Source organism: Sander lucioperca, chromosome 11, assembly GCF_008315115.2.
Source record: "Sander lucioperca isolate FBNREF2018 chromosome 11, SLUC_FBN_1.2, whole genome shotgun sequence".
Taxonomy (NCBI): Eukaryota; Metazoa; Chordata; class Actinopteri; order Perciformes; family Percidae; genus Sander; species Sander lucioperca.
This window is the reverse complement of record NC_050183.1, coordinates 9,675,651-9,688,150: the sequence shown is the minus strand read 5'-3', so window position 1 is coordinate 9,688,150 and position 12,500 is coordinate 9,675,651. Positions and strand designations below refer to the sequence as shown.

At 42.4% G+C, this 12,500-nt stretch overlaps 2 protein-coding genes and 1 long non-coding RNA gene across 3 annotated transcripts in view; 1 reads left to right on the top strand and 2 right to left on the bottom strand.

Annotated features, from left to right (window-relative positions):
• The window catches only part of LOC116067620 (C-type mannose receptor 2-like), a 1,219-nt gene extending 62 nt beyond the window's left edge, over positions 1–1,157 (top strand). The window contains exons 1-2 of the mRNA XM_036007401.1: positions 1–266; positions 597–1,157. The exon at positions 1–266 is cut by the window's left edge and continues 62 nt beyond it. Of these exons, the coding sequence (XP_035863294.1) occupies positions 1–266; positions 597–934 (604 nt within the window). The 3' untranslated portion in view covers positions 935–1,157. The remainder of the gene's footprint in view (positions 267–596) is intronic.
• A 5,173-nt stretch (positions 1,158–6,330) lies between these two features.
• LOC118496283 (C-type mannose receptor 2-like) overlaps positions 6,331–12,500 on the bottom strand; it is a 16,553-nt gene continuing 10,383 nt past the window's right edge. The window contains exons 3-4 of the mRNA XM_036007400.1: positions 7,341–7,694; positions 6,331–6,671 (exon numbers count right to left, since the gene is read on the bottom strand). Coding sequence (XP_035863293.1) covers positions 6,331–6,671; positions 7,341–7,694 — 695 coding nt within the window. The remainder of the gene's footprint in view (positions 6,672–7,340; positions 7,695–12,500) is intronic.
• The window catches only part of LOC118496332, a 6,775-nt gene continuing 2,946 nt past the window's right edge, over positions 8,672–12,500 (bottom strand). The window contains exon 3 of the long non-coding RNA XR_004898894.1: positions 8,672–8,690. This is a non-coding gene — a long non-coding RNA (uncharacterized LOC118496332). The remainder of the gene's footprint in view (positions 8,691–12,500) is intronic.

Below are 12,500 nucleotides of genomic sequence, written 5' to 3'. Positions count from 1 at the left end.
CCTGAATAATACAGGACAGTCCCAGAATAATACAGGACAGTCCCTGAATAATACAGGACAGTCCCAGAATAATGTAGGACCTTTCTGGATTGGCCTGTTCAAAGACAGCTGGAGTTGGTCAGATGGGAGCAATTTCTCTTTCAGACTCTGGGATAAAGAAGAACCTGATGATGATGACTCTGAGAAGACATGTGCTATGACTACGTCAGATGGAAAATGGAGCTCTGATGACTGTAATAAAACCAAACCCTTCTTCTGCTACAACGGTGAGTGTATCAGAAGTCTATCTAATGGTACTGTACATCTACATCTGTTTAATGATTTACTTTATTTATTAGTTTATTATAAGAATTATGGTATGAGGTTTATCATTGTTGAATATCTTGATAATGATATAACTCACGATAAATAAACAGATAAAGTGGTCTCAGTTCTGCAAAAATACAACAAACTGCTTGAAAGATTAAAAATAGAACGATGACCGCTGACATTTTACTTTCAACTGCATCTTTTAGGCCGACTTGCCAGGGGTGGAGTTAATCAGTCAGGGGACTGGTTGACTCCGCCCCTGATTGACTCCCCTTCTCCCCTGAGAGATTCAGTGATCCTGATCAAGAAGAACATGACCTGGGTGGACGCGTTATACTACTGCAGAGATCACTATCGTGACCTTGTCTCCATCACCAACATGGAGGAGCAGCTCTGGGTCCAGGAGAGAGCCAAGATGGCCTCCACTCCCTACGTGTGGCTGGGACTGCGCTACACCTGCACTCTGGACCTCTGGTTCTGGGTCACTGACGAGATGGTCTGCTACAACAACTGGGGCCCCGGCCAGCCTGGGGACAACTGCACCACGGCTGGAGCCATGGACCGAGAGGGAACGTGGGTCAAAAAAGACGACCACAACCAGCTTAATTTCATCTGTTCCAAGTAAAAACCACCAGAATGTAACTAAGTACATTTACTCAAGTACTGTACTCTAGTAATAATGCTGTTGAGATTAGGTACTTTAGTTATATCTTAAAGTAAATATTTTTGGAAAAAAGTTGTAATATTTTAAGAAAAAAGCCGTAATATTTCAGGAAGAAACTTATAATATAGATGTTTAACTTTACATTTTAACAGTGTGGGATTAATACTTTTACTGAAGTTAAGGATGTGTTTTATTCATTTACTCACTTTGTTTGCAGTGGTGTGACGTTGACATACTGTGTGTCCTCTGGGATTATTGAATGGCATTCTGGGAAATGTAGGAACTTATATCTCAAGAAAAAAAGTCGTAATATTATAAGTAACAAAATCATAATATTTAAAAAAAGTCATAATATTTTGGGAAAAATGTCATAATGCTGAGCCTCTCCAGCAGCGTTATAGCGATGCTGTCGGCGGTTGCGTTCTGGATCGTAATGAACTCGAAAAAACGCTCTTGGATGTTACTGTTAGCATCGATGTAGCGTAGCACAAGCACCAGCTGGCAGTGGGTGGAAACGTCAGTCGTCTCGTCGGCTTGAATGGCGATAAAATCAGCACTCTTTACTTCCTCCAGGATGTAATCCTTAAGCACCGACAGCATGCAGTCCAACAGCTCGTTCTGTATCGTCTTTGACGTGCCCTTAAAAACGGTAGCTGTCTTCAGGTGCTCCTCCAGCACACTGTCAAGGGAGGCAACAAAATCCACTAAGCTCCGGAAAATGCCGGGGTTGTCCGAGGAGTCAGTCTCCTCATGCCCACGCAAGGCCAACTCAAAAGCCCCACAAAACTTCACACAATCGATAATTTTGGATAAAATGTGCCTGTTTTAGCCACCTCTTCATTATGTTTCCTCAACGCAATCCTGTGGCCGTCATCCAGCTGCGTAGCAATGTTCACCCTTCCTAATATGGCTAGCTTTACAGAGTTATCCATGTGTGCCCTGGTGTTCTCATGTTTCTTTACCTTCTCTGACAGGCGCTTCATATCCCTCACTCCGGTAACTGTCCATGCTGGATCTGTCCCCGTCGTTTTAAAAAGAAAGCACGGAAAGCAAAATAAAGCATTAGCGTGAGCGCACCCAGCTAGCCAAGCCTTCCTGGTGTACCAGCTACGGGAGAAGCCGCGCATATACTGCTTCCCTTTCTCGCTAGCCTGCTGTCTGATGGAGAGGTCAGGTTGATCTGGGCCCAGCTCTTTCACCCCAACTTTCTCCGACAAAGTTCTCCTCTCAAACGGATCTTGGAGGAGAGATTTCACAGAGTTAGGGTTGGGTCTTGGAGGAGTAAAGTTCGCGCTCGCCATTTTCGTCCTTATTTTATCAGGGGCGAGCTTGGGGCGATAAAATCATCGCCCTTCTTGGATTCGATTTAAGAACGCTGATTGGCTAAATTTTATGTCATACATTCATATCTTAAATTAGCTATTGGCTTAACTGCTACATAGACCCGCCTCCTGGTGGCGCTTTCTCTATCGCCCCAGAGCTGATGAGGCGTTCAGACAGGCAGAGGAAAGGTTGCAAATATGATTTTCTATCATATTTTACACATATTACTGGGTGCATTCCATATTTCAAACACACAAATATTGACATACTGATATTTTTATCATTATTATTATTATTTTTGTTTTACATTTTTTAATTTATTTTTATTTTTAATTTATTTTTAATTTTTTTGTGGCTCTAGTGCCCTCTATTGGCCAGCCGCCACTGGGTGTGACATTGACATACTGTGTGTCCTCTGGGATTATTGAATGGCATTCTGGGAGAAGTAGGAAGTTATATCACAAAGTAAATATTTCAAGAAAAAAAGTCATAATATTTCAAGTAAAAAAGTAGAAATATTTCAAGTAAAAAGTCGTAATATTTCAGTAAAGTCATAATATTTCAGGAAGAAAGTCGTAATATTTTAAGAAAACAGTCTTAATATTTTAAGAAAAAAGTCAGGAAGAAAGTTGAAATATTTGAAGAAGAAAGTTTTAATATAGATCTTTTACTTTACATTTTAACAGTGTGGGATTAATACTTTTACTGAAGTTAAGGATGTGTTTTATTCATTTACTCACTTTGTTTGCAGTGGTGTGACGTTGACATACTGTGTGTCCTCTGGGATTATTGAATGGCATTCTGGGAAATGTAGGAACTTTTATCTCAAAGTAAATAATTCAAGAAAGAAAGAAGATAATACAGGACAATCAAGAAAAAAACTGTAATATTTAAGGTAAAAAGTCTTAATACTTCAAGAAAAAAAGTCGTAATATTTTTTCTTCTTCTTAAAGTGTGAAGTTCTGGTGAATATCTGATGTTATATTTTGTAAAATCTGATTCTGATGATCATATTGTTTCTTGAGTTTTATGTAACTAAAGAATAGTTTTCTCTGAGTCTAAATAAACTGTTAAACCACAGAGTGGTCCTCTCTTTTCACTAACCCAAAATCCTGTTATCACATCATGAAACTGGGTCTGTGTGTACTGGGTCCAGTGTTGGGCAAGTTACTTTTAAAAAGTAATTAGTTACAGTTACTAGTTACTTCTTCCAAAAAGTAACTAAATTAGTTACTCAGTTACAAATTATAAAAGTAACTAGTTACTCTTTAACTCTTCTACTTCTTTAACGGATCTTAAAATACATGTGCATTAGTTATGAGAAATCTGAATATTATAATGAAATGGACACTTAATACAATACATTATTAACAGAAACAATGTACACAACTCTAAACTATTTTAATGTTGCTGTGGGACAAAGTGAGACTAGCCTCCAATCAAATACCATGTATGTAGATATTATGTTTATATAGTGGATCAACACAAATAGGACAACACCTCAACAGGCCACAACTGGGCAAAATTAAATTATGCTTGTTAAGCACTATACCAAAAATAAATAACAAATATATACACTCTTTGTACTGCAAATAAAATGTAAATCTGGTTGAATTGTTTTCAATTTAACGCAGGTGGTGAAAAACCAAGAAACAGAGCCCTGATGTATGTTTTTTGTTTGTCAAGATGTTTGGAGATGAGGTGCACCAGTGTAACCACTGCATCTTCTGTACTACGACCTTGTTTATTTGTAAATTGCTGTAGTAGAACTAGCAGGAGACTCGTTATGTGTGAGGTAAGTTTAGAGACACCACTCTTTTTAATTATTACAATGTTAAATGTTTTTGGCAAAGAATATTCCCCAAAATTATGATTATGCTTATTTTTGAAAAAGTAAGTGATGTGGTACAAATAGCAGGAGACTAGTTGTAATAGAGGTAAGTTTGGAGACACTGCCTTATTTAATCATTAAATTAATATATATTTTTGTTGTATCTCTTTTCGGTGTTGTAATTTGTAGCCAGTCCCTAAGGTGTTGTAGCTTGTAGACGGTCCCTAAGGAGTTGTAGCTTGTAGACGGTCCCTAAGGAGTTGTAGCTTGTAGGCGGTCCCTAAGGTATTGTAGCTTGTAGACGGTCCCTAAGGTGTTGTAGCTTGTAGAAGGTCCCTAAGGAGTTGTAGCTTGTAGACGGTCCCTAAGGTGTTGTAGTTTGTAGACGGTCCCTAAGGTGTTTTATCTTGTAGACGGTCCCTAAGGTGTTGTAGTTTGTAGATGGTCCCTAAGGTGTTATAATTTGTAGACTGTCCCTAAGGTGTTGTAGTTTGTAGATGGTCCCTAAGGTGTTTTATCTTGTAGACAGTCCCTAAGGAGTTGTAGCTTGTAGATGGTCCCTAAGGTGTTTTAGCTTGTAGACGGTCCCTAAGGTGTTGTAATTTGTAGACGGTCCCTAAGGTGTTGTAGCTTGTAGACGGTCCCTAAGGTGTTGTAGTTTGTAGACGGTCCCTAAGGTGTTGTAGCTTGAAGACAGTCCCTATGGAGTTGTAGCTTGTAGACGGTCCCTAAGGTGTTGTAATTTGTAGACGGTCCCTAAGGTGTTGTAGCTTGAAGACAGTCCCTATGGAGTTGTAGCTTGTAGACGGTCCCTAAGGTGTTGTAGCTTGTAGACGGTCCCTAAGGTGTTGTAGCTTGAAGACAGTCCCTATGGAGTTGTAGCTTGTAGACGGTCCCTAAGGTGTTGTAATTTGTAGACGGTCCCTAAGGTGTTGTAGCTTGAAGACAGTCCCTATGGAGTTGTAGCTTGTAGACGGTCCCTAAGGTGTTGTAGCTTGTAGACGGTCCCTAAGGTGTTGTAGCTTGAAGACAGTCCCTATGGAGTTGTAGCTTGTAGACGGTCCCTAAGGTGTTGTAGCTTGTAGACGGTCCCTAAGGTGTTGTAGCTTGTAGACGGTCCCTAAGGTGTTGTAGCTTGTAGACGGTCCCTAAGGTGTTGTAGCTTGTAGACGGTCCCTAAGGTGTTGTAGCTTGTAGACGGTCCCTAAGGTGTTGTAATTTGTAGACGGTCCCTAAGGTGTTGTAGTTTGTAGACGGTCCCTAAGGTGTTGTAGCTTGTAGACGGTCCCTAAGGTGTTTTAGCTTGTAGACGGTCGCTAAGGAGTTGTAGCTTGTAGACGGTCCCTAAGGTGTTGTAGCTTGTAGACGGTCCCTAAGGTGTTGTAGCTTGAAGACAGTCCGTATGGAGTTGTAGCTTGTAGACGGTCCCTAAGGTGTTGTAGCTTGAAGACAGTCCCTAAGGTGTTGTAGCTTGTAGACGATCCATAAGGAGTTGTAGCTTGTAAACGGTCCCTAAGGTGTTGTAATTTGTAGACGGTCCCTAAGGTGTTTTATCTTGTAGACAGTCCCTAAGGTGTTGTAGCTTGTAGACAGTCCAGAGGTGTTGTAGCTTGTAGACGGTCCCTAAGGTGTTGTAGCTTGTAGACGGTCCCTAAGGAGTTGTAGCTTGTAGACGGTCCCTAAAGTGTTGTAGCTTGTAGACGGTCCCTAAGGTGTTGTAATTTGTAGACGGTCCCTAAGGTGTTGTAGCTTGTAGACAGTCCCTAAGGTGTTGTAGCTTGTAGACGGTCCCTAAGGTGTTGTAGCTTGTAGACGGTCCCTAAGGTGTTGTAGCTTGTAGACGGTCCCTAAGGTGTTGTAATTTGTAGACGGCCCCTAAGGTGTTGTAGCTTGTAGACAGTCCCTAAGGTGTTGTAGCTTGTAGACGGTCCCTAAGGTTTTGTAGCTTGTAGACGGTCCCTAAGGTGTTGTAGCTTATAGACGGTCCCTAAGGTGTTGTAGTTTGTAGATGGTCCCTAAGGTGTTATAATTTGTAGACGGTCCCTAAGGAGTTAGGAGAAATATTATGACTTTTTTCTCAAAATATTACGAATTTCTTCCCAAAATATTTACTTTGAGATATGAGTAAAGTATCTAATCTCAACAGCATTATTACTAGAGTACAGTACTTGAGTAAATGCACTTAGTTACATTCTGCTGGTTTTTACGTGGAACAGATGAAATTAAGCTGGTTGTGGTCATCGTGCTTTTTGACCCACGTTCCCTCTCGGTCCATGGCTCCAGCCGTGGTGCAGTCGTCCCCAGGCTGGTCGGGGCCCCAGTTGTTGTAGCAGACCATCTCGTCAGTGACCCAGAACCAGAGGTCCAGAGTGCAGGTGTAGCGCAGTCCCAGCCACACGTAGGGAGTGGAGGCCATCTTGGCTCTCTCCTGGACCCAGAGCTGCTCCTCCATGTTGGTGATGGAGACAAGATCACGATAGTGATCTCTGCAGTAGTATAACGCGTCCACCCAGGTCATATTCTCCTTGATCAGGATCACTGAATCTGTCAGGGGAGAAGGGGAGTCAATCAATCAATCAGGGGCGTTGTCAGTCACAGACGGAGCCAATTAGTCAGGGGCGGAGCTAATCACTCAGGGACGGAGTCAGTTAGTGTCACAGTCAATTAGTGGCAGAGCCAATCGTGGGCAGAGACCCAAATGCTCCACCCGTGGAGACAAACACAGGACAGTTTTCAATAACTGTTATAGATATTATTTATCATCTATATCATCTATGTTGTAATGATTCTACTATATTCTTCATCTTCTTTCTAACTTTAAAATGGAGCTCGCTACAGCCTTTTAAAAGACAGTAAAGTCGGCCCAATAGATGCAGTTGAAAGTAAAATCTCAGCAGAAAACTGCACATTAAAATGTAACTGTCATTCTATTTTTAGTGCTGTCTTTTATATTCAATTCAACATCCAATGTGTTCAACAAAAGAAAGTTGGAAATTATTTCCTTTCATTTGTTTTAAATCTAACAAGCAGTTTGTTGTATTTTAGCAGAACTGAAAAAACTATCTGTTTATTTATCGCGAGTTATATCATTATCACGATATTCAACAACGATGAACCTCATACCATAATTCTTATAATAAACTAATAAATAAAGTAAATCATTAAACAGATGTAGATGTACAGTACCATTAGATAGACTTCTGATAAACTCACCGTCGTAGCAGAAGAAGGGTTTTTTATTATTACAGTCATCAGAGCTCCATTTTCCATTTGACGTAGTCATAGCACATTTCTTCTTAGTGTCATCTTTATCCCAGGATCTGAAAGAGAAACTGCTCCCATCTGACCAACTCCAGTCAGAGTCTCTGAACAGGCCGATCCAGAAAAGGTTGTCCTTCCAGGGATAGTAGTAATAGTAATTTGGGCGCTGTGTCTTGAAGTCTTCTAGCTGTTTGACTCCACTGATCAGGTCAGTGTGATGTTGTCTGCAGTAGCTCTGAGCCTCTAGCCAGGTCTTCTCTGTCCACAAGTAACTGACATAAAATGTTTGGCCGGATTTCTTGTCTTCTGTGGAACACACAGACAAACTTTTTCGTTTTTATTTAGTCTGATAAAATCCTACATTATTCTTATTTTAAAACAATAATGTGATATCAATTCAGAGACTTTCCTCCCCTAAAAACTCCCCCATAAGTTGGTTTGTTCCAGCATCATTCTGACCTATACTCATGTTTCTAGTGGCGGCGCCCTCTAGTGGCCGTAGTAGTTCTGACGGGAGCAAAGCAGGAAGTAAGGTGAGGAAGTAGAAGAGCGCCAAATGTCCTGGTAAGGAGGCAGGTTGGGGGGCGGGGTCAAACAAACACAGGACTTTCACCCAGGAGACTGGGGTTCATGAACCGTTTTGAAAAGAAAAGGAATCAGAGGTTTTTTTAACTTTAAGGAACAAACAGAGCTACGTCACCTTCAGGAAGTCACGTCTTCACATTGTTAATCACGTGTTTAAAACTGCGACCGTTACCATCTCTGGGTTAGATATGAGGACGGAGAACTCTCCTCTGGGTCAGATTGACAAAAGTCAGAACTACTACGACCACTAGAGGGCGCCGTAACTACAAACATAAATATAGGTCAGAATGATGCTGGAACAAACCACTTCTGGGGGAGTTTTTTAGTGGAAAACAGACTCTATGCACCACATATTCTCACCATCATAGCAGATAAAGTTATGCCTTTTATTACAAGAGTCGTCCTCCCATTTGTCATTCTTCATCTTCATCCACACACAGTTCTCAGGAATGTCTTCATTGTTTGGCTGTCCTGTAGACCATTTACTCTCATTGAACTTCACCCGTGGCTGAGACCAGCGCCAGTCTCGCTGCAGCCCAATCCAGGCTCCGCTTCGATACTGTGGATGGCGTTGGAGTCTCTGCATGTCTGTCTCGTTAGACACTGTGGCCAGGTCACTGTGGTTCTTTGTGCAATATTCCTGGGCTGCTTTCCAGGTCTTCTCATATTTAATGAAGTGGTACTCATACAGCTGAGACCCAATGGAGGAACACTGACCTGATAACAGAGAAGAAACTGCAGCGATGGAGCTGAGAGCTAGACAAGCATCTGTTCATTAAAAGGTAACTTTTTTTGTTTTAAAACCTGGTCTCATGTTTTTGTGTCTAAGTGGCTGATGATAAAGAGTAAAATCCTTTTTGTTTAACATGAAATAGCCCCAAAATTCTAACCAGTTCTCAGCTAATGACTCTGCGACTGTCTGGAAAGGACTTAGGCAGATCACCAACTACAAGCCTAAAACCCCCCACTCCTTCAATGACCGACACCTAGCCAACGAGCTGAACGAGTTCTACTGTCGATTTGAAAGACAAAAGGACAGTCCTGACACCATCCCCCACGACACCTCCCTACAGCTACAGCCACTGTGCATCACCTCCACCTCCCCCACCTCAACAGGGTCCTGGGCCCCCCCACCAATGCCCTCCTTAAAGGTCCCCTCCACCTCCACCACCCCTCAACCATAATCCCTGTCCCCAAGAAGCCAAGGACCACAGGACTTAATGACTTCAGACCCGTCGCCCTGACCTCTTTGGTTATGAAGTCCTTTGAGCGCCTTGTGCTTTCACACCTCAAAGCCATTACCGACCCCCTCCTGGACCCCCTGCAGTTTGCCTACAGAGCCAATAGGTAGTGGTCTGAAGTTTGCGGACGACACCTCCGTCATCGGACTCATCTCTGATGGAGACGAGTCCGCCTACAGGTGGGAGGCTGACCACCTGGTGACCTGGTGCAAGCAAAACAACCTAGAGCTCAACGCTCTAAAGACAGTGGAGATGGTTGTGGACTTCAGGAAGAATTCACCCCCACCTGCCCCCATCACCCTCTGTGGCTCCACAATTAACACTGTGGAGTCTTTCTGCTTCCTGGGAACTACCATCTCCCAGGACCTCAAGTGGGAGCTGAACATCAGCTCCCTCGTCAAGAAAGCACAACAGAGGATGTACTTCCTGCGGCAGCTGAAGAAATTCAACCTGCCAAAGACAATGATGGCGCACTTCTACACAGCCATCATTGAGTCCATCCTCACATCCTCCATCACCATCTGGTACGCTGCTGCCACTGCCGAGGACAAGGGCAGACTGCAGCGTGTCATTCGGTCAGCTGAGAAGGTGATTGGCTGCAATCTGTCGCCGCTCCAGGACCTATACGCAACCAGGACTCTGAATCGTGCGGGAAAGATTGTGGCTGACCCCTCCCATCCCGGACACAAGCGCTTTGAGCCACTCCCCTCTGGCAGGAGGATGAGGTCCATCAGGACCAGAACCTCACGTCACATGAACAGTTTCTTCCCCTCCGCCACTAGCCTTATTAACAAGGCCCGGAAACCACCCTGACTCTCTCCACACCCCACCTCTGGCTCCTCATCCCACTGTACCTACCCTGCTGTAGCGTTCCTTTTTACTACTGTTTAACTTATTTTACTATTTATTTAAATTTATTTTATCGTTATTAATACATACTGTGTGTATATGTTTATACTTATATTGTTTATATTCTTTTTATCCTTCTTATATTTGAATGTGTGACATGTTCCAACAACACCATGACAAATTCCTTATATGTGCAACGTACTTGGCAATATTGATTCTGATTCTGATTCTGATTCTGAAAATCACCATCACCAAACCCACCAGACTTAATTTGTTAACATGCTAGCATATGCTAACATGGTAGCATATACTATACTGCTAATACATGCTAACTAACACATGTTGGCATCAACAATTTGGTTCAGTAACGGAAACAAAATAAAAACGATCCTTTTTTCAAAAATAAATACATCCGCCAAATTGTGTTCGCTAAACCCACCAGACTCCATGTAAATAATAAGGAATTTAAGCATCGTAAAACACACTACATTCAAAGTGGACAGAAACTAAATCAAACTATCAAAGCCCGTCTTGGTTCATCTTTCCACTGTTCCAACAATCACCACTCTGGTTTGGTTGAAATAAACTCTTAATTCACCCATTTACATGTGGAAATATGCTGGCTCTATACACACTAAAAGTACTGATTATTTACATGGAGTCTGGTGGGTTTGGTGATGGTGATTTCGGGGCTGTTTCATGTTAAATTAAAGCTGCAAGCAGTGATGGACGGACCCTCTCACCTCTGCGCGTGTCGGGATTACTGGCAGACGCCGCTCCTTGCGAGTGTGCATTTGCGCAGCACTCAGACATCGCAAATTGTCACCAATGAAAAGGGAACTCCCTGCTGAGTTCAATGATACCTCACACAAGACTCGTCATACAGTTCATCAGCTGTGAGGGGCGTGGCCAAAGTATAGGGGGCGGGCCAGACCTTTACCAGTAAAAAAGGAAGTCTCTGCTGAGTTCATTGATACCTCACATAAGACTCTACCTTAAACGGGTCACCATTTATGAAAGGGGGTGTGGCTTTAGCATAGGGGTGTGGGCCAAACCATGACCAAAGAATAAGGAAGTCTCTGCTGAGTTCAATGACACCTCACACAAGACTCATGTCCTCAGACCTGGACTCTTGTTGATTATGTGAAATTTCAAGTAGATATGACAATGTACACTGTAGTTAGAGCCACTTTCTCGTTCATCGCTGAACACTCAAAATGGCCGCCACGCCACGCCCACACCGTTTGACGAAAAGTTTTTCTTTTAATAACTTTTCATCTTTAATGTCTTAAGATGGCACAGACCAAATTTGAAGTTGATCGGATGAAATCTCTAGGAGGAGTTCGTTAAAGTAAGAAATCAATCAAATGGCCAAAATCGCACTAATTTCGAACTTTCAATTCAAAATCGCGGACTTCCTGTTGGATTTAGGGTATGGCTACAATGACGTTTTCTGTGCGGCTTGACATGATACATATGTGTACCAAGTTTCGTGAGTCTACGTTAAACGTACTGCTGGGGCTCAATTGTTTTAATATTGTAGGGGGCGCTAGCGAGCCATTTTTGCGCGCCTATTCTCGAAACCCTTAAAATACGTACATTTTCACCAGACTTGATGCGGGGGCCGGCTCATTATCACATGTAGACCGCACATTATGAGTTGCATGAATTGGCATTTTGATGGGCTTAACATATTCAAAAACTCACCAAAATTGGCGGTCGCATAAGTATATGACAAACATCATCCGATTTACATGAAACTTATAATGTGTGGTCTACATGTGATAATGAGCCGCCCCCTATACTTTAACCACGCCCACTCACTCAGGCCACGCCCCCTTTCATAACATTTGAACTGTTTAAGGTAGAGTCTTGTGTGAGGAGTCATTGAACTCAGCAGAGACTTCCTTCTTCATTGGTGATGGTTTGGCCCGCCCCCTATAATTTAGCCACGCCCCTTTTCACAGCTAATGAACTGTATGACGTAGAGTCTTGTGTGAGGTATCATTGAACTCAGCAGGGAGTTCCCTTTTCATTGGTGACGCGCAAATGCACGGTCGCAAGGAGCGGCGAACGCCGGTAACCCCAACGCGCGCAGAGGAGCGAGGGCCCGTCCATCACTGCTTGCAGCTTATTTTATTTTTATTTTAACTGTAAAAAAAAAAAGAATAGGCAACATTATGCCAGGAATACAAGTGGGAAAAACTATTTTTGACAATGCCAATGTTTACCCTATCTCAAGATCCAATCAATATCCAAAATATTAGCCTTTTACATTTATAATCCCTTAAAGTAGGCTACCCCCAAGTACAAACCAAAACCTTTGAATTAAAGTGCAACAATGCAAAGTGTTTTTTCTTTTTTCTTTAAATCAGAATATGTTTTGGTGACTTATCTGATGCCCACTGTTTGTTCGGTGTGGTGCATAGCTGGTAAT